This window comes from Carassius carassius, chromosome 16, assembly GCF_963082965.1.
Source record: "Carassius carassius chromosome 16, fCarCar2.1, whole genome shotgun sequence".
Lineage (NCBI taxonomy): Eukaryota > Metazoa > Chordata > Actinopteri > Cypriniformes > Cyprinidae > Carassius > Carassius carassius.
In genome coordinates, this window is record NC_081770.1 from 18,232,196 (window position 1) to 18,253,575 (window position 21,380).

At 38.6% G+C, this 21,380-nt stretch overlaps 4 protein-coding genes and 1 non-coding gene across 7 annotated transcripts; 1 reads left to right on the forward strand and 4 right to left on the reverse strand.

Moving 5' to 3' along the window:
* Positions 1 to 647: 647 nt before the first annotated feature.
* safb (scaffold attachment factor B) lies at positions 648 to 7,162 on the reverse strand. Of its 2 annotated transcripts, none has more exons than XM_059569371.1 (21): positions 6,857 to 7,162; positions 6,306 to 6,393; positions 6,015 to 6,082; positions 5,686 to 5,913; positions 5,545 to 5,598; positions 5,403 to 5,451; positions 4,195 to 4,624; positions 3,801 to 3,847; positions 3,622 to 3,719; positions 3,399 to 3,548; positions 3,051 to 3,148; positions 2,923 to 2,966; positions 2,747 to 2,829; positions 2,514 to 2,659; positions 2,118 to 2,414; positions 1,781 to 1,900; positions 1,654 to 1,687; positions 1,480 to 1,571; positions 1,338 to 1,396; positions 1,200 to 1,254; positions 648 to 1,100 (listed from the first exon to the last, which is right to left on the reverse strand). In XM_059569371.1, the coding sequence occupies exons 1-21, from the start codon at positions 7,007 to 7,009 to the stop codon at positions 980 to 982; spliced, it is 2,514 nt and encodes an 837-aa protein (XP_059425354.1). In that variant the 5' UTR covers positions 7,010 to 7,162; the 3' UTR covers positions 648 to 979. The 2 variants fall into 2 exon arrangements, with proteins under 2 accessions (XP_059425354.1, XP_059425353.1); XM_059569370.1 differs by having other exon boundaries at positions 5,677 to 5,913.
* A 1,307-nt stretch (positions 7,163 to 8,469) lies between these two features.
* malt2 (MALT paracaspase 2) lies at positions 8,470 to 15,571 on the reverse strand. Of its 2 annotated transcripts, XM_059569372.1 has the most exons (17): positions 15,176 to 15,571; positions 13,928 to 14,082; positions 13,667 to 13,833; positions 13,407 to 13,537; positions 13,178 to 13,328; positions 12,911 to 13,098; positions 12,729 to 12,825; positions 12,413 to 12,457; positions 12,288 to 12,329; positions 12,001 to 12,204; positions 11,692 to 11,869; positions 11,533 to 11,607; positions 11,330 to 11,457; positions 11,003 to 11,152; positions 10,738 to 10,895; positions 10,405 to 10,542; positions 8,470 to 9,357 (listed from the first exon to the last, which is right to left on the reverse strand). In XM_059569372.1, exons 2-17 carry the CDS (start codon positions 14,062 to 14,064, stop codon positions 8,926 to 8,928), a joined length of 2,421 nt encoding a protein of 806 aa, XP_059425355.1. In that variant the 5' UTR covers positions 14,065 to 14,082; positions 15,176 to 15,571; the 3' UTR covers positions 8,470 to 8,925. The 2 variants fall into 2 exon arrangements, with proteins under 2 accessions (XP_059425355.1, XP_059425356.1); XM_059569373.1 differs by lacking the exon at positions 12,413 to 12,457.
* A 127-nt stretch (positions 15,572 to 15,698) lies between these two features.
* Positions 15,699 to 18,083, reverse strand: mrpl54 (mitochondrial ribosomal protein L54). Its single transcript, XM_059569395.1, has 3 exons — positions 17,914 to 18,083; positions 17,576 to 17,732; positions 15,699 to 16,154 (listed from the first exon to the last, which is right to left on the reverse strand). The coding sequence occupies exons 1-3, from the start codon at positions 18,032 to 18,034 to the stop codon at positions 16,022 to 16,024; spliced, it is 411 nt and encodes a 136-aa protein (XP_059425378.1). The 5' UTR covers positions 18,035 to 18,083; the 3' UTR covers positions 15,699 to 16,021.
* Positions 18,084 to 18,538: 455 nt separating this feature from the next.
* On the reverse strand, positions 18,539 to 18,611 carry trnaa-agc (transfer RNA alanine (anticodon AGC)). The gene has a single exon. It is a non-coding gene; the product is annotated as a tRNA-Ala (tRNA).
* A 1,096-nt stretch (positions 18,612 to 19,707) lies between these two features.
* Positions 19,708 to 21,086, forward strand: fam32a (family with sequence similarity 32 member A). Its single transcript, XM_059569398.1, has 4 exons — positions 19,708 to 19,854; positions 20,031 to 20,169; positions 20,348 to 20,401; positions 20,507 to 21,086. Exons 1-4 carry the CDS (start codon positions 19,787 to 19,789, stop codon positions 20,573 to 20,575), a joined length of 330 nt encoding a protein of 109 aa, XP_059425381.1. The 5' UTR covers positions 19,708 to 19,786; the 3' UTR covers positions 20,576 to 21,086.
* The last annotated feature ends 294 nt before the right edge of the window (positions 21,087 to 21,380 follow it).

Genomic DNA, 21,380 nt, shown 5'->3' on the forward strand with positions numbered 1-21,380 from the left:
ATTCACGACTGTACTCAGAGGTTCAAAGTTGGGACAGCATCGCCCCCTAACTTATAAGATTCTGAGGAACAGCTAAACAATAAGGAACTAGCAGTGTGATTCAGGATATATACACCAAAATAAAATGGTTTTGCTTTCAACATGAGAACTTGAGGGTTATTATTAGATTTATTAGTGATCTAATATTCCAGTGATTAGACTTCCACAATATGCAATCTTTTGCACTTTTGACATCTAAATGTCATGTAGGACGTGCATTTATTTATATTGGTCTATTAAAAACCATAAGCCTCCTACACCATGAATAATCAAGACATTTTGAGCAACTGGCTGGTGGACGTGATGGTAATGTCATCTGTTTTCTCAAATTAGTAATGGAAAGACATCTTAAACTGTAACCAAGGCTAGAGATGCCACATTATTAGCTGTGCTTGATGACGCAACAGTTCACTTTTACTAAATAAACCTGAAATATGAATTTAACATTGAATGATATGCAATTGCAATTGATTGGATGATATGCAATTGTTGATATGTAGTGTTCTTTTTCAGAAAATGTTAAAATGTACTTGCATTCCCCAGTTTCTCTACTAATGCTTAGACTAAAAGTGCCACCTAGTGGCATCTTCAGAAAACAAGAGCACTCCTTTAAAGAAAACCGCACAATAAATTTATTGAAACACATCAAAAACAAGTGGACATCAAGTTCATGGTGTAAAAGACAGGTTTCATTTTAGCAAAACAGTCCTGAGCATTCACCAACAGAAATGACTAAAATCTAAAGAGACGTGGAATGGAGAAAAAAAAAAAAAAAGTCGAAATAAAATCTCTACACAATGTAACCAATTGTCTATTAGTCTTTACACCATGAAAAGAAAAGTGGACTTAAAAAAAAAAAAAGTTACAATGCTTGAATGGCAATATACAAGCTGCAGAGTCTCTTTACACACAACACGTTCACAAAGGAAGAGGATGCAAGTTAATAGCGTCGACCAAAGGCTCCACCTCCCTGTATCCCGCTGCCTTGCATGATCTGATTCGGTCGGTTTAAGGCTCCAGAGATCGACTGGGATGTCCCTGTCTGTATGAATCCACCTCGGCTACAGAGACAAATATATTAGTTTCATGCACAACAAAAGAAAACCCCAATGATACTCACTATACTCCAAAGAAGACAATGAAAGCCTAAATCTCACTACCTTGCTATTCCACCCCGTGCCATGGGACCCTGTCCCGGGACACCCCGGTCTGCTCCTAAAAAGAAAGCGAGGTAATAAATCAGAAGGGAGGAGAACATGCAACCTTTTCTAAGCTTAACAGATGTTTATTGGACAAACCTTGCCAGTTTCTGTCACCGTCCATTTTACGTCCAGGCTCCCAGTCCCTGTTGTCACGACTGTTAAAACAAAAGCAGCAGCACAGTTGAACAAAGAGAGGTCTAAGACCACAGCACATCAGACAAGAGGGAAAACAACTTACCCGCCTGGCACTGGTCTCGAAGGATTCATTCCACGCTTGTCGTATCCGCCAGACCAATTGTCCCTGCCATGTCTGTCCCGATCTGATAAGTGCTGTGGATGGAGAAAATAGGATGAGATGCCATCTAAAACCCAAATATCCAATTAATTAAGAGCCGTGAAGGACTTTTCTTACCTGGTTGTCTCGGTCTCCTTGCATCCCGCCTCTCCTATAAAAAATAAATAAAATGCATGTAAATTATTACCGTATAGTAGCAAAATCTATAGACCAAGGGTGCTGTTAAGATATTGCTGGTGTTTACCTGTCCATCATAAGGTCATCCTGAAAGCGGCTGCGGTCTCTGTGGTCAAAGTCTTGGTAGCGGTCTTGGCGTCCAAAGCGATCATCCATGGTCATTCTCTTCATCTGCCAGTCATCTTTTCTGTACATTTAAAAGAGGAAACAGAAAAATTGCATAAATCTAGACATGACTGCATGGTCAGAACTGACAAATCAACATGCTCCTAGTCACAGAAATTTCTAATAAAAGAATCCGGTCGAGTAATAAGTCGGTTGTGGAATCCTTGTCTTTTACTGGTTTTTCACAACCTGTGACCCTAAGAAAATTTGGGACTTGGGCAACCCTACCCTATGCATACCTGCCATCCATGTCGTAAGGCCTCTTAAGCGAACGTCGATCCTGTTCAAATCGTAGCTGTTCTTGTTGTCGCCTCAGCGCCTCTCTCTCACGATGAATGCGCTCCTGCTCACGCCGCCGCTCAAACTCTATTCGAAGACGCTCGCGCTCCAAAAACTCACGCTCCATGCGATCCGCATTCAGCCTCTTCTTCTCCACTTCCAGCCAGTTGCGCTTCCTCATCAACCTCTCCTTCTCCTCCCGCTCCCGGAAGAGGCGGATACGCTCTCGCTCCGAATGGCTGTCGCGGTCTCGCTCACTAGAATGTTATAAAACAGGTTTAAAAAAAATCTGAGGAAAAACTGCTAAATTGATTTTTGATCAACTTTAGATCAGGTTGAGGGGAGGCAGTAGTTACCCAGAGTGTCTGCGTCTCTCCACCTCTCTTATCTCTCGTTCCCTCTGCCTTTGGCGCTCCCTCTCTCTCTGCTCTTTGATCTGGTCAAATGACAAAATGTCCTTCCTGTCTTTGCTGGAGGACTTACGGTCACGGCTTTTAGTGCTCTAAAAGATAACAATTGGTACATTTCAACACCACCTCACAAACAACAAGGCAGTTAGATTTAAAACCGTTCCAATTATGAAACGTACACGTTCTTTGCTTTTTGTTTTCACACTGATGACTGGCTCTCCTTTCGACTTGTCCATCACAACAGTCCTCTCTCCTCCTGGCTCTGTAATGGCAAGATTTAACCATTAACATCTGGATACCTTAGGATATTACTCAAGGTAGTGACAAACATGAATGCAAGCCATTTTGTTTTTACCTTTTCCCTCAGAGTTTTCAGGCTTCTCATCTTTGCTCTCAGATCTGTACGGATGAAACCATATGATGAGATTGTTACAGTTATTTGGCATGCAGAGATGTCTGCATATACTATTGATCTACACTTACTTTTCGGTCTTCGAGTCTGTGGAGTGTCTTCGGTCACTGCCAGGCTTTTTGGTATCGTTTTTGTCAGCAGGCTTCTTTCCGGCAGGCTCGTTCTTAGCCTAAATACAGATACAAATCAAAGCTTTGACTACACACCTTGTGTCAATCATATTGTCAGCCACCCAACTCTGAAGCAATACTTCATACACTGGTGCAATCTATAATAAAAAGGTTAGAAATAAAGGCCCTTACACACTAGAGAAAGCTTTTGGAAAGTCTGAGTAAAGTCAGTTTGAAATAAAACAGGAATAAAGCGAGTCCTAATACAGAAACGGTTTTAAAGCCTTAATAATAAACTAAACCATTTACCCTTTCAACTGAAATCATCCGTCCATGCAGCTCGGTTCTGTGCAGATGGCTGATGCACTTTGTGGCCTCCTCGGTAGAGCACATCGTAACAAACCCATAGCAGCGAGCACCAGGGCTTCGGGCATTTGTTACTACTTTAGCGCCAACAACCTGCAAGCAGTGACAAACACGGATCAGGGCACCATCCCACCTTGTTTAGTTAAGTCTTCTAGAACATGCTGACCTTGCCATATTTGCTAAACAGAGTTTTTAGATCAGTCGCTCTCGTGGTTGAAGACAGTCCACTGACCCAAAGGTTCCTTCCGCTAGCAGCTGCGCTACCTGATAGGCCACAAAAATCAATTTAGAAAAGCCCAGAAACAAAAGCCTTTTCTTGTTTAAAAAGCTTGAGTGCACACCCACCTTTATCATCTTTTGAGTCAGGCTTGCTTGATGAATCCTCATCACCGCTAGAGAAAAATAAAATGGCATAATAAGAGATTGAATGGGCAGTTTAAACCGGATCACCAGTTTTGACAAACAAATACCCACCTAGTGAGGACAAACAACCTCAGGCAATGAACAAAGATTTGGATACTACAACTTGAATAGTCACGTGAAGCCCAATTACGTTAAACATACCTTGGACTGGCAAACCATATTTGTGGTACATTACTTTTTGAAGGTATAAAAGAAACATAACAAAATGGTACACGAAATGCGCAGTCGATTATACCTCCCAAGGGCACCCATACTTGTTAACAAAGGAGCCAATGAAACAGAAAGCCATTGTTCTAGTAGACAGAAAACAACAAACCTCTTTTTCTGATCATCACCCTCTACAGAGGACTCTTTGACTTCTGAAGACTCAGCAGGTTCAGTCTTCTTGCATTCCTCGACCGCTTCTCCTTTAGATGCCCTTTCCGAATCAACTGCGCTTTCGATATCGCGCAAATCTGTTTCGTTAGCATTAGTGGCCTGAGCAGAAGTGCTCTCGGCGTCCACCAAATTGTCCGGAATATTTTCTTGGTCCTGGCTTGTGGATTCAATTTCACTTTGCTTTGATGCACCAAGGTCCATTTCGAAGGCTGATGATTCGGCTTCCAAATTGGCGGCCTCCTCGGCGTTAGCGAGGTCCTGCACATTGTCTTCCTCTTTGTGAGAATCCCAGACTGAAGATTTCTCGTCTTCAGTGGTGTCTTCCTTAAGTGGCTCTGATATACAAGACCCGGCTACTTTCTCACTTTCTACGGATTTAACAGGAATAGAATGGCACAGAGTTTAATCACTTCTGAGACATTGCAATGGTTATCGTGGAACTGGACTAGGACGTGGCCCTCTGCTGTCTCATACACAAGCAAAGGCAAGCTACCCTATGAAGAGACTGGAAAAACCAAAGCGAGAAAAAGCAACAAGCTTCCAGACAACAGGCCATTTCGTTTCAGTTCACCTGCACCCCAAAGCAGAGGGCAAGCTGTTGACTAGGGAAAGCCACAAGACCTGCACCACATCCGAGTGTCCATCGAATCGTCGACTTTAGTACTTGAAGTGTCCGTGATATAGAAGAAGCAGCTTGTGCGATCTTTACTGGAATTGGGTTTCTTTTGAAACAAGCAAATGGTCCATTAGTGAAATCTCCAATTAACAAACTTTTGAGTCCTACAGGGATTTCGCTTCAGCGTGATCCAATTCTTCTCATCTTCTCTTTGTGGTCTTCTTAAGCAACCTAGAAACACTAAATTGCATCTGCAACAACCATTTAAACCGAACTATGTGCTAACTGAAACCGATTGCTGGCTCTTTGCATTTCTGCACCTACCAAAAAGAGCATGTGACAGACTATAACATGGTTCTAGATAAATATTTAAAATGGCTAAATATAGAGTCAGCCATGCAGAAAGCCAGTAATCAACTTTGGATTTCCAGTCTCTTTTTCCTGAGTAACCTGATACATTTATTCTATAAGGACCTTATGGCTTCACCCTGACTTTGCAAGAGCAATTTCCAGACAACCCCATACAGTACCTTTTTCACCCTTTGTGTCCTCGAATCCATGCTCACCATCATCCTCCTGCTAAAGGTGGAAAATGAATAAAGATCAACAAAATAAACCCAATGCAATCAGAGAGAGAGAGAGAAAAAAATGCTAAAATATTAACTTGAATACCTGACAAGGCGCTTCCTGGTTCTCATTCACTTCTGCGTCATTAGTCTCCATTTCCTGAAAGCCAAAGAAAGCGTCACACAATGTGCAACAAGAACAAAACAATGGTATGACTTGGTCATTTTAAAACCTCACCTCCCCTACCTCAGATTTACTCGGGACAACATCAGTGACATCCTCTGCGTCGTGGTTACTTGCGTCATCCTTCCTCAGCTCGGCGGGGTTCTCTTCGTTCGATAGCGTGTCTAGGACGTCCTCGTCATATTCGTCGCCCTCGGGCTCCTCTCCATTGCCCATATCAGCTTCATCCAGGACATTCATGTCCATAATATCCATATCATGAATGTTCTCTGGAATAGCATCAGAGTCCTCCTAAAGGAAGTGAAGGAGGCTGTTAAGATAAACCTATGCAAAATAACCCAAACCCAGTTACTTAAATCATCTTCATCAACAACTTTATAATGACGAAGCACCTGGCCATCAACAGAGTCCTCCTCAAGGGTGTAATCTTCAGGCTCATCAGGTTCACCTTGTCTCTTTCCTGTAGAGAGAGAATGAATGAATGAATGCATGCACATACACACACACACACACACACACACACACATATACATATATATATATATATATATATATATATATATATATACACACATACTCCATTAAATTGAAGAAAGTTGTGTGTTAATTTTCAAAACACAATGATGTAGTAGTTAAATAATATAATAGCTTGAAATAAAATACACATCAAAACACATTTTTACCTTTTGGAGTTCGCCGAGGTGTTTTTTTAGGCGTTATCTCTAGGTGTACAATGATCTCATCAGGATTTCCACCCTCTTCTTCAATGGCCTGAAAACGAAAGTATGATTTATACAGTCAAATACAAGCATAAAGATCATCCATTTCCCCATTGTTGGCAGCTTCACAACAATCAATCATTATTGTAAAACGACACCCTACACTTCATTCATTCATTCATTGCATTTTACAAAAGCACTGAATTCAAAACATCCTGCAGAGCTAGTTTGGTGTCTGTAACAACCAGACAGCTGTGCGTAACAGAAAGTGTTATGAAAGCGTATGCATTTTACCGGTTGACAAATTACCAGTAATAACCCAATACACCCTACAAATAAATAAATAAATACAAAATAATAAACACACAGAATACATCCTATTAGCAAAAGACAAAAGAAGAAGCAGGAATCACGTGATATTACTGCAGTACCAGCAACGTGTGCACGCAAAGCATGTTTATACCACAAACTGCTGAAAAATGATTTGATATGTCTATATCTGGTGTTCCACTTGCCTTTTTGAGTCTTTCTGAAAGCAGGCTCTTATTGCCCGTGATGTCGAGATTTCTGCGCTTCAGCTCGGCCTTCAAATCGATCACTCTCAGCTCCGATAATTTACGCACCCCCGCCTCCACGGGCCCCACATCTGCTGTCGAGGAGTCTGACATTTTTTTTCTGGTTGTGAGAACGTTACGGTGGATGCAGAAGAAGTCGATCTCTATCCCGCGCACTCACCGAATTTTAGATAAAGCGCGATAAACAGCGTTTCTCACTCGAAGCAAAATGGCGCAGTCCGCTGCAGCCCTACGCATGCGCCTGCCTTGGGGCTTTTAGGCGCATGCGCGCAAACGTCACCGATTTGCCATGAGCGCGGGAACGATATTGTGATGTAATTTATGCTTAAACGATTTTTGCTTATGAAATGGTTTAATATCTGGTGGAATGACTCAGTCCCAACAGCTGAGTCCTTGGCCATCTTCAAGAATCGGATAAAACACATCTCTTCCATCTTCTTTTGACCCTCTACCTCCAATTCTACTATTAAAAAAAAATCCTGGCACTCTATTTACTAACTGCTTGTTTTCATTAAAATGTAAACACTAGGGTTTCTAATCTTTATGCAGTCTATTTGATTTATTTTTATTTATTATACAATTAACAAAAGCAAAAAAGGCCTCTTACACTAGCTCTATTTTTTCTATTATATATGTTTTCTTTTTATTTATAAAATAATAGCACTTGTTATAGCACTTGCATATTTTTGCTCTTTTGCTGATTTTGATTGCTTCCATTGTCCTTATTTGTAAGTCGCTTTGGATAAAATAATCGGAAATGACATATTTTTCTCGTGGCCACGAGTTAAAAATTTTGTATAATTATGCAAGTATTTGCTATATTTTGCAAATAAACGCCTGACCATACATTTTTGAGTTTATGATTGTATATATGCCCATGTCAGGACTGCATTTTCATAATAATAATAATAAATGTTTTTTGAGCAGCAAATCAGAATATTAGAATAATTTATGAAGGATCATTGACACTGAAGACTTAAATAATGATGCTAAAAATTCAGCTTTGAAATCACAGGAATAAATTACATTTTAAAATATATTCAAATAGAAAACAGTTATTTTAAATAGTACAGATATTTCACAATATTGCTGGTTTTGCTGTATTTTGGATCAAAATAATGCAGGTTTGGTAAGCAAAAGAGACTTCTTTAAAAACATTAAAGATCTCACTGTTCAAAAACTTTTGACCGCTAGTGTATATTTTATATATATATTACAATACATATTACGGTCTCACAAGTTATGATGTTATGGCCAGGACAAAACTAAGTGAACCGAACATATCACCTCCCAGGCACGGCATGGATCAACAACCCTGTTGATCTTGAAACAATATTCCAAGCAACCAATCAGAATTGAGAGATAAGTTTACAGGAAATGTCAGTTTTAGCCACAGAGTTAGGCGCTTTGTACACCCTTGTTATTCAACTATCATTTCCCTCTGATTTTAGACATAAATTATGGGTAGGGTTTGGTTAAGGGTTAGGAGAAGGTTGGGTTTATGACAAATTTTAAATTTTATGTGTATTGACGTCTTCCAGAATTTGATACAAGATACCTACTGATGTCCATTCATGTTTATTTCATGCTATAACTTGTAAAGAGGATGAGATGATCAGTTCACATGCTGCTTGAACTGAGGAGCTACAGCGATCTGTCACGATACATTAAAGAGCCACAAAAAAATATTTATTGTTTGAATTGCTTAAAAATTTACAAAATTTGAAAGTGAAGACTTTGTTTCATGCCAAAAGTAACTTGCTCTGTCTTGTCTGTCGGCATGTTGTCAGTTTCCTATTTGCTCTGCAATATATTTTTCACTGAGTGAGAACATTTGTGGCATGAGAGCACTCTTGCAACAGTGATGAAGGAGGCAGGTCTTTGCGAAGGGTCAGTTACATTACATTCACAAGCTTCTGTAACATGGCAGGCCAGGTGGAATATAACAAAATCATACTGTTACATATACACCATAACGTACAAGACGCACAGCTTTGAACACTTTCTTGCTAAAGGGAATTTGGTAAGTTGCTAAATTTAAATTGAAGTTCCTGAGAAGAGGCGCTAGGCAAACTCTTAATGGCAGGAGGTTCTTCGGATTCAAGGAACTCCGGACATATGGTTTCCTCTGGTTCATTCTTTAAACTAGAGAATGTGGGTGATTCCATGGATCCCTGATAGTAGGACCAGCATGTAGATGCAGATCCAATGGAGGAAGGGCTTGAGTCGGGTAGGTTAGCTCTGAAGCTTTCACTGAAGGATGGTGACTCCATTATACTGGACATTTGAAGGTCACAGGAGGAGGTGTGAGAGAGTCGTGGCTCGTAGAGGTTGAGTTTTGACACTAAAGGTTTGCCTACACTTACTCTTTGCTCTTCCAAGAGCTCTTCATCCAGATTAGTGTACTTGTAGTGTAGACACACAGTAAATGAGAGCTCTTTCTGTGAGGGGAAAATCAGAAATATATGCCTTATCATACACATATAAAACATTAGATATACAGGGGGTTGACAAAATAGTGTGAATTCCCATTATTAATAAAATTTGTGTAGGCTACAGTGAAAAAAACAAACAAACAAAGATTGTCATTATCCTGTATTTAACTTTTCATCTTCTATATTCTCTATTTTGTAAATCAGTTTACAGGTAGTGTTAAGTTGTGTTCAGCAATGTTAAGTACAAGTGCTTGTGAAGCAGATGACATATCAGACTTCCAAAGAGAACAAATCATGGAAGCTTGTTGAACATTAGCATCTATAACCTTAAAAGCCCATTTTTTATGACTATGACTGCGAACACAAAGTATGGTCATGACATCTTCAGCTAAATTAGAACAGTGGACAAACTGAGGGTGAATAATATGGGTCGTTGAACACTAAGAAGAACTGTGCCCACACAACACATAACTACTCTTACAAAGTGACAGCAAATCTCAGTAGTCACCTTAAAGTAAGTTTCCACAAAAACCAACCACACAGAACTTCACAAAGCCAACATCCATGAAATAGCTGCAACTGCTAAAGTTATAGTCAGCGACACCAATTTTGTGATTAGAAGTACATCTCCAGCACGTGCGTTCAGATCAGGATTGCCAGGTTTTCCAAACAAATCCTGCCCACTTGCTTCTGAAAACTAGCCCAATCGCGTTTCCGGGAGGGCAGCGTATGCTAAGCTGGTGTCGAATCTCAACACAGGAACCGCTGGCCCAATCATAACTCGTTACGTATTTCTGAAGGAGGGACTTCATAAAACAAGGAAGTCATCAGCAGTTTTATGACAGTGAAACTTTTTACACGTGAAACATGAACACACAGATTCCCTTATTTAACTTTTCTGAAGAGAATATTCAGAAGTTTTATCACTCCATTTTAAGTAGGTTGGAAACTGTATTAAAGGCCAATGGTGGTAAAACAACTAAAGGAAATAAAATTTCCCAGGTGTTCCCTCATTTTCACCAATCCCTGTATTATATTGTGTGCATATTGTACCTTGAGCCTTTGCAGGGCACTAATACGAGTAAAGAGCCGAGGTTGTTCCAGAGGCAATAGATCATCCATGGACAGTAGTAAGCTGCCAGCCTCGCGAAGACTCTCCTGATTGCTGTGCTTCAGGTCTACTTCAGGACCCTAAAATTATATCATTGTGAAAATTGTAAACAAAGCTTCTTTGCCTATGTGTTTGACAATCAACCAAAGAGACACCAAACTGAAGCAATTGAAGCAGAGTAGACCATGGAAATTCATTCATAGGACAGCAATTAATGATACATCTAAGGACTGACTCAACACATTCTTTGCAGGTCTACAAGAAAGTCAGTTTACCTCTGTAAAGTCAGAGAGCTGAGCAGAGCAGGACACAATGTCTTTAGGTGTCTCCAATATCCGAGTGTAGATTATCATGATATTGGAGAACTCTGCAGCGAAACCTAGCTGTACCGTGACACCACATTCAAACCGAAGACAGCGGCTGTCTGGGATGACTGGAACAATTTACACAAAATCATCATGTTTATCATCATTTTATCTACCGCCAAAGTAATTTGCATAAGGATCTAAACTAAAGGGGTTTATTTTAAACAGCTCTCACCATGTGCGATGGCCCACTGTAAGTTTCGCGTTGACGCTGTGACTTGGCATGCTGGAACCTGAATGCTGTCTGTCAGGGCTCGACGCTCCGAGAGATTACTGCGCAGCTCTAGAGCCTGCCGACCACGAGTGATTTCACACCTTCCCATGTCTGAAATGGACAGTGACTCTGTAAAACTGTGTGGTCATGCTTAGTGTCATCAGTATTTCATAGAAGCCTATGGCATAGATGTGGCTTAACAGTAATAGCACATTTTGTAAAAAATGTTGTCTGAAAAGTAGTTCAAACTAAATACCAACGATGATTTGAACATCTTTAACCCCAAACCTTCTGCTACTTTGTCAAGTATGAACGTGACCTTCTCTGGCTCCATCAGTCTTTTCTTAAGGAAGCTCATGAAGATTCCATTAGAGAGATCATCTTTATTTACTTCAAATGCTTCGGCATCAACACACCTGAATCCAGAATGTGAAAATTAAAAGCGCAATTTCTAGAAGTCAATAAAATTATAGTCATTGCTTTAGACTTACGTTGCATAACCGAACACTATGTTCGCGGTCACTCTCAAGGGGCCAGGTTGTGGGATGCTCTCATCATTTGGGTTTCTGAATGAACAAGACAGAAGTCAGTTTCAAGTAAATTCTTATGCACAATATTGCAGAACTGATACAGTTATCAATCAACCACACCGTTTCCGACACATGTCCAATAGAAAGACGTTAAGTCCCGTCTGGCGCTCTTGCATGCGCTGTAACACATCCTGCACCCAGAGGCAGTGCTTGAAGGTATAAGAGGCTGGAGCATCAATAGGTACCATGAAACTGTTCCCATAGTTCTCATAGCCATGGCCAGCAAAGTACAACAGCCCTTGAAATGGTGGACATGGATGAAATTATCCAAATGTATTTAATAAACAAGCATTCAGGAAGTGTAGAACTTAGTAACTGGCCCAACCTTCTATAGTTTCAGAAATCCAAATGATGCATTAAGGAACTAACCATAAACGCCTCGATCCAACAGAAGCAGGAACTCAGTAACAGCACTATGCATCTCCTGCCAGTTGAGGTTTAGCAGAGAGACGACTTTAAAGTCTAATTGGCGTAGAAGGTTTGTCAACTCGTGCACATCCGCCATGGGAGCTCTCAGTTGCTGGTGATGCAGGTAGTTCATGTTCCCAATAAGCAATGCTACCTTATCAGTGGCTATAAATTTGTGAAACAACAAGATTAAGATTTCAGATCCTTTACAAGAAATGTCGAGAGTCACACTTCTGCTTATCACTTACCGCAACAATCACCCATTTGCCTTGGACCCGCATTAGATGCACCTGTAAAATATAAGGTGCATGTGAGTGACAAGAAATTATCAGCAGATGTGTTGAAATCATACAGTTAAACAGATCTTGCTTACCTACTTTTGGTGCTTCCCATGAGACATCAGAGAAGGAACCAGGACCTGAGTGAAAACAGACCATGCTATAACAAAAAATCTTTGGTCGATTTATTTCACTTGTATTTATGTTTTTAAATCTTCTCTTAAAACCTACTTTTTTCTTTAGCTTGCAATTTATTGTGATATAATGTCATGAAAGTGGTTTTTTTTTATCTGGTGTATTGTCCAGCACTTTGGTCAGCCCTGCTTGCTGTTTTTAAATGTGCTATATAAATGAATACAAACTTGAAACTTAAGGGAACAGTTATGAATCATTTGGTCTCAAACACCTTACCGATGTTTACTTGAACCTGATCACTCCATGCTTCATGATAGAGGTTGTAAACCTTGCAAGAATATATACCTCTATCCGCTGTGGTTATGCTTGGAATCTGTGGACAAGCCCATACAGATGCCTAAGTAAGTAAATTCAAGTGAATTACTCTATGCATTCAACTGTGAGACTTTCGTGAGTACCTTTAAGATGCTTCTAGTACCATTTGGCATTGGCTGTTTGTTTAAATACCATTGGAACTGGGGAGGCGGGTTGGCCCAAGCAGCACATTCGAGATAGAGAGCGTCTCCCTCCACCAACTCTTGAGGCCTAGGTTGCTGAGTTATATACAACCCACTACCTGACGAAGGGAAGTAGCCACTATTGGAACCTGTAATTGACGTAATTGATCAGTAATAAAGGAAATCAGATTCATTTCAGACTCAGCTTAAAGTGAAATCTTCACATGCCTGCACTTGCGCCTCCAGACTTTGCTAGACGTACATGGACCCAGTTGGAGAAGACGTACTTGTCCCCAGAACTTACACGGCAGATGTAGTGGCCCTGTTCAGCTGAACTAACAGAATTCAGCACCAACTCTGGGCCATTGCCTCCTGGCACCTACCGGGAACATAAAGAACCAGACTAAGGATAATATTTCAAATCAGCAGGTTCAGTTGCATATTTAGTGCACCAGACCTCATCTTTGCCTTTGAACCACTGGTAGGTGAGCTCCACAGGTCCAACTGCTCTGCAACTCAGAACCACGGGACTTCCCTCTGGTACCCGTTGACTCTGTGGTTGCATTGTGAAATCAATCTGCTCCATCACTACCCAACAACACAGAGAAAATGAGGGTGATACGATTTACTCTCTTCAGCTTTTGGGTTACTAAACTAAATCATTAACCACGAAGGCACCCCACAGTGAGGATGGAAGAACTGTTGGAGATTAGCTACCATGTGTAGTGAGAAATCCAGCAGCCTCTCTGTGCTCGATTTTCTTCAAGCACTGAAGCAGGAAAGCCAAGGTACACCCTCTGTCTGCAAGAAGGGCAAGCAGGAATCGGCCAGGACTGCCATGTGGACTTAGCACTTTGAGTGAGACATCAGTCAGCTCTTTCTCACTACAAATAAGTAGGTTATATCAATGTGAACTGGTCATAACCATGCACAATATTGGTTAGTTATTCCACATAATTCAGGCTGTAACAGACCTACCTATAGCAGAACTGTGGATGCTCGGCCACTGCCTTTGCCAGCTGTTTCCAACCACACTCTGGATTGTCTAACATGTAACCAAGTCTGTTTAGCACTGCCTCGCTCAGGGTTTCTACACCCAAATTCTTGTCCTCCATAACTTGGTAAATGATTATCTGAGAAATAAATGAGAAGAGGTTTATTAAAATTTTTCTTCAGACGTGAATGTTTTTACATTTTTAGGATTTAGTTTTAAGCATTAATGTAATTTCTACAATAGGTATCAGTGTTCACTATTTTTCAAAATAAACTACAAATTAACTTCCAAAACTAAACGTTTACAAAACTATGAATTTTACATTATGAAATATGTTTTTGCCCAAACCCTATCACAAAAGGGGAAGCCTCTCAACCAATATCACATAATATCAAAACAAGAACTAAAACAAAAAAAACCTACTCCATACTGGTATTTTTTGGTGAGGACTTAAATAGGGAAATGTGTAGGTGGTAGGCTATAATTGTCCAAAAAGAAAAATTCCCATTTAAATGCTACAATTCTTGAATATTTTTGTCCATCAAATAAAAAATTGGCAATAATAATAAAAAATTGATCTTAATCTCGAAATTCTTGGAGTAATCCAAATTTGAAAGACAATGCTATTAACGTTTTTTACTTAATTTTTTTTTTTAGCATGAATATAAAAATTACATGTATGTACATATGAACATGGTGTTTCAATCTAGATTTGTGAAAGGCTTCTCTTTTTTATAATCTAAGAATTGTTATTTTAACAACACACACACACACACACACACACACACACACATATATATATATATATATATATATATATATATACACACACACATGCATACATTTTAAAATTATATTTAAAAAAACACATTAACACCAAAAAATCTCAATACGTGTTTTATATTAACGCTTACTTGTTCCTGTATTAATATAACCCAACATAGCCTGTAGTAAAATGAAAATGAGGAACCGAATGCACCCTTTATTTTTCTATATACGACACATTTGTCAATGCTATAACAAATGTAATTTTAAATAACCAACCACATGGGTAATTAATTACAAGTTTTAGTTCTCCAACACATCACAACACGATTAGAAAAGCTCGATATAAATTATTGCATTTAGATCCTAGATCAGTCCGATTTCATTTCATAAAACAAAATACATAAAATAAAAAGCTCTTAAATATTTAAACCTAAACGACAAACAGTACACAAAAGCACACTTACCTGTTATACGGTAATTTAGATACCAGGAAGTGAGTTTACCCCGGTTTATTAAAACTTTAAGACTGTCAAGCGACCGCAGCACAAATACTGTTATTTAAAAAGAATCTCTCACTGCACACAACACGCATTCACCAATAATCAAATCAATCGGACGGACGCTAAATATCAGTTTAACTTATTTTTTTATCAGTTACTGCGAACAACGATTAACAGAATCCGCAAATCAGTATGGTAAACATCCGTAGCAGCTCTCGTTCAGTCAGTAGTTCCTCTTTCTGTGATGTATTTGCATGCACACCCCACAGCAAGCAGCACGAGCTTTTTACTTTCATCTTCTCTCGACCTATAGCAGCAAACTATCATCATATAGAGGAGAAGCTCCTGCTAAAGGGATGTGACCTGTCACCTCACATAACTTCCACAAAATATACATACATAGATACATTAATCTAGTTAACAATTAGACTCTTTAACAATTTCTCTTTGCCATTTCCAGGTTTATCATGACTATAAGAAAATACCCTTTTTGACATTTTGCATTAGAAATTTTATTTTTCACGCGACAGAATTGAGAACAGTAACACAACGAGGTTAACAGTAATACAAAGAATGACAACAAAAATACAAGCACTTGATCCTCAGACACAGTAGATCCAACACAACCAGCAAAACTGAAAAAGTTCACTTGTTATTGTCAGCACTGATTTGTTCGTTACACTGGAAGAGTCCCCTCTGAAGAGAAACACATCTCAAGCTGTGCCTCAGGTGATGTCCGCTGTGAATGCTGGGAAAGCAAAGGTTCCCCTAGGTCTTGCTCTCAAAGACGCATGATTCTGTCCAAACCCTCTACATCTTTTTGCCTTTATGCAGTTTATTATGTCTCCAAATATGCTCCTTCCTTAAAAGCTTCCAGTATTCCCGACTGTCTGGTTCCAATTCGTTGAGGTTTTTGGGGGGACCGAGGTCCAACTGAAACAACCTGAAAGTATAGGACAACATATGTATAATTTGACTTACAAGCACAGTATTTTCTAGCTAATTTGAGAATATGGAAGTTTTTTTTTTCTGCTGTGGAAAAAAAAAATAGAAAAGGTAAAAGCATAAAGCTTTTTTTCACCTCACAATTTAGTAGAGACAATCACAGCAGAGAGAAGAAAATCATCTGAATTGATAAGATATACACTTGCAATTGTGAGGAGGAAATCTGATGTGACAACAACAAAAAAAAGGTAACATGAAAAATTAACTTGTGATTTTTCTTTTTTGGTAACACTATTTCACGGTTACATCTATAAGTTGCTTATTAGCATGTATATTACTAGAATATTAGCCATGTATTAGTGCTAATTAAGAACATATTAATGCCTTATTCTACATCCCTAATCTTACCCAATACCTAAACCTAACAACTACCTTACTAACTACTTAATTAAGGAAAATTAAGGATTTATTGAGAGAAAAATCATAGTTATTCGTAATAAACAACTAATAGATGTAACTGAAAAATAAAGTGTTACCCCCTCAAAAAAAAAAGAAAAATTAAAAATATAAATCACAATTTTATTTTTAATTGGTGGTAACAAACAAACAAAACAAAAAAACAATTGTAAGATGTTAACTCAGAATATACAGGAAAATAAAGTCAAAATAGCTAAATGTAAACTCAGAATTCAGAGGAAAAAAGCTAAAATTTCAAGACGTGTAAAAAAAAAACTGAGATTGTGAGACAAACTCATAATTCCAAGCAAGGAAAGTTAGAATTGCAAGATATAAACTCAGCAATCTAAGAAAGAAAAAAAATCAGATTAACAAGATAAAAACTTGTGATCCTTAAAAAAAGAAATAAAAAAAAAAGTGTAAGATATGTGAAATGTAAACTCAGAATTCTGAGAAAAAAACACTCAGAATTTTAAGATATTTTTTATTCCGTGGCGGAAACATGTCTCCATAAATCAAAGCATATATACAAGCACCAACTAGGGCTGCACGATAATGACAAAAATCATAATTGTCGATTATTCCCTTGAAATTGTTATGGTTATTAATTACGATTATCACAACTTGAATGATGGTTATACAATTGTTTGATGCAACCGCATGCTGTACTTTTATAAGAAAATAAACCAACTGAAAGTGCTTTTCTATAGTATTAAGCCTCAAATGTCAAATATACATCGGATTTTTTTTTTCTTCTTTAAGTTATATTAAAAAAGTAAGATTTGAATGGTATTATAATGTTATACTAAAGCAATGGAAAACCCCTTAAGATATCACGTAGAAAGAAAACAAAAAACATATCTTAAACATGCAGAATAATAGTCTATCCATAATTGTTTGATTAGAAATTTAGAGATGTATTGTGCAGCCCTAGCACAAAGTAAAATACACCATCGATCATACCATTCTGGATATTCCTCCCTGGGTTTAATAAGAGGGTCCTCGCCTTGTTTGAAGATGTTGACTCCAACTGCATGTGTACAAAGTCTCACTGGATCCTTACAGACTTCTGGACCCTTAAAAACTTCCTTCACCATTCCTTTGCCTTTGCCTTTGGTAACTAAGAAAGGCAAGAATAATATTTGACAAAATAAAATAGCCATTCAAATATTTTATAATGTGAAATACATTATATATTACAATAACACAAATGAAAGTTGGACCTACAAGGTCAGAAGCTGCAGGGTAATGTAGACACTGTATGTATACAAATACAAAAATGCATACACGACACTCCTTACCTGGTTTCTTACTAGCATAACTACGAGACTGAATCCGTAGAGTGTTAACAAAAAGCTCGTTATAAGCATTAAAAACAGGCAAGTTTATCCTTTTAAAACAATGAAGTACACTGTAAGCCATCTTGCCTCCTCGGACCTTCCACCATGCTTGTCTCTCAACTACTTCTTCATCAGGTTTTAAGGGCAGCTTGCATCCAAAAAGTTGCATTACTGCCATCTTCTGGAATTATATCACTACTACACCGATGACAACCTCAAATCCTCTTTATTTTTAAAAAAAAAAAGTGAAGTGACATTCAGCCAAGTATGGTGACCCATACTCAGAATTTGTGCTCTGCATTTAACCCATCCGAAATGCACACACACAGAGCAGTGAACACACACACACACACACTGTGAGCACACACCTGGAGCAGTGGGCAGCCATTTATGCTGCGGCGCCCGGAGAGCAGTTGGGGGTTCGATGCCTTGCTCAAGGGCACCTAAGTCGTGGTATTGAAGGTGGAGAGAGAACTGTACATGCACTCCCCCCACCCACAATTCCTGCCGGTCTGGGACTCGAACTCACAACCTTTCGATTGGGAGTCCGACTCTCTAACCATTGGGCCACGACTTCCCCAAGATTTGGAGGATGCGGGCATCGATCCCGCTACCTCTCGCATGCTAAGCGAGCGCTCTACCATCTGAGCTAATCCCCCTGCACGCCATGCAGGGGGATGGCGTGCACATTTTAAGGAAGCAGGACAGATATTTTCTTCCTTCCTTGACTTTTTCCACCACATTCTAATATGTCCTTTAGTCCTCTTTCCCAAACAATACTCTTCATTGTCTGGTCTCGACAGCTTTATGTTTGTGTCTATAGTTACTTTTTTATTTAATGGCTAGTTTAGTTAACCTGTCAACTCTCTCATTTCCTATTATTCATTTATGTGCACGAATCCACATTAATACAGCCTCTTCGCTGTTCTGCTTTATTCTCAATTAAGTAACCATCATATCAGAGAGCATGGACGTGAAGCTGCAACGCGCATGCGCACTTTACGCACGACTCAAACCTCATTGTTTCTAATAGCGCTCAATATCAAGCAGGACTCAAAAAATCTGTCAATCTCAACCACGAAGGTGCAAAATATAAAAGAAATAGAAGTAAAACCACATTATTGAGCTAAACCGGCCACTCGTGTCCTCTAGAGGGCAGTAAAACCGAGGCTATTTAATAAATATAATCTAGGAGCGTTATAAGCTCTTTATTATTTAACATTATAAATAATGATCTATTTGAAGAATTTTTTCCAGGAATTAATACGGCTTTGTATGCTGATGATGGGATAATGTGGAAAAGAGGAAGAAATGTATCTTTTAATTTGGATAGAATTCAAAAAGCAACAGGGATATTATTTCATTATCCAAAACATATTAACAGACATTTATGTCATTCATAACATAAGTAGAAGGGAACAAGTCATTTTAATACACATACGAACAGGACATTCAAATCTTAACCAAACACATTATAGGCAAACACTAGAATCAGTGGAGCATGTTATGATGATAAGATGATCAGCTATGAAAGAGAAACGCATCAACTTAAAGATGAATCACAATCCTTGGGAGTTTTTAGGAGAATTTTCTTTAAGCAGTATTCTGAACGGTGGTCCAAACGCAGGGAAACAAATAAGTGCAATCATGAGATTTCTTAAGAATTGTGGAAAAACGAACAGAATATAAGATTTAGATGGGATCGGTACAGTCTCTTCACACTTCATCACAGTAGGTGGCGGTATGCACACGATATGAAGTTAGTTCGCAACCAGAAGAAACATCGTCGTCTGTTCGTACAAAGCTCCTGGTTGGTAGAGAGGAGCTAGCTAACATGTCGGAGTACAAGTCGGTTCAAAAAGGCTCTTTAAAACTTAAAGGGGTCTCTTTAGCAAGTAAAAAGTATGTTTTTGTTACCCTTAATACTTACCTAGCTGTATATTTTTTAGCTGTGTTGTGGGAAAGTGTTGGCATTGCCTTCACGGTAGCCGTCAGCTGTTATGCTAGCTTTGTGTTGTTGTGCGGGTTGTGTGTGTGTGTGTATGACTAGAATTTACGGTTGTTGTTTTTTTCCATAGGAAAAAGAAAAAGGAAAAGGAACGGAAACGTTTAGAGGAGCAGGTTTTGGCCACTCAAGACGAAGAAGGAACAACGAAAGTTTATGTTGACAAAAGGACCCCAGCACAGATGGCATTTGACAAATTACAAGAGAAAAGGGTGTGTATGATTCATTATTTTATATTATATAAGACAAGTAGTTAATTGATTTGTTTTATGATCATTTCTAAATGCTGAGCAATGGAATTACGTAATTTTTTCTCATTTAAGCCTTTTCACTGACAGAAATTGTGGTTTGACTTGCCATATATATTCTCTCTTTGTATCCTTTTAATAGCAAATGGAAAGAATCTTAAAGAAGGCCTCCAAAACACATAAGAGAAGAGTTGAGGTGAGGCTGTCACTAATAATGTCCACCTTCATATTTTAGTTAGCCTGTGGTTTTTGTGTGTGTGTGTGTGTGTGTGTGAATAACCATATTTTTTGTGTGTTAAAGGATTTCAACAGACACCTGGACGCATTGACAGAGCATTACGACATTCCCAAAGTCAGCTGGACCAAATAAATATCAATGGATTTTCAGCTGGGTGCTTTTAGAGCCCAGAGCAATTTCTTTATCTTTTTGCCCCCCCCCCCCCCCCCCCCATTTTAATTTCCCCTTTGGGATGTAGTAAAATTATTCCCTGTACATTGGAATTTTGTTTTTTAAACCATCTATTTTAGATTTTGATTGGGTTTTGTTTATTGTCAAGATTGACCACCAAATAAAGAGTCAAGTGTTTTATTTGTTGCATGTAGTCTTGGCCTGAATGTTTTGAAATATTGTAACAGTAGACTGCTGGTTTAAATGTAACTTGTTTCATATGCTTCCTCTGGCCTCAGTACTTTATTTTATTTGCCCCATAACAGCTTTTTTTTGCCTGACCACCTGAAGTCATGGATGTCTTGTTAATTATTTTTTTATTTTGTATTCAACACCTATGATAACTTTTAATTCTCCTGCCCCTATGTGAAATCAAGTGTAAACAACCTGGTTCTTCTCTTGTCTGTGAAATAAAGCTTGATAAACCAGTTAATGGTCTGGTTAAGTCTACTTTTGTCCATTTGAGATCGTTAGCCAAAGTAAAATTATGTCTTGTAAAAATAATGAAAGGGGAGATTCATCCAGTTATTACATCAAGGTTGGATTATTGTAATTAATTAGTGCTGCCAATCGATTGAATAATCACAATTTTTTCTGAAATTAATCAGGATTAATACCCCTAACTCTTAACATTTTAAATATACTTTTACATTGCAATAATTTTAAAATTTCATATTAAAATCTTTGAATAAATGTACAAACAACATAAAGACTATTTATTTTTAAT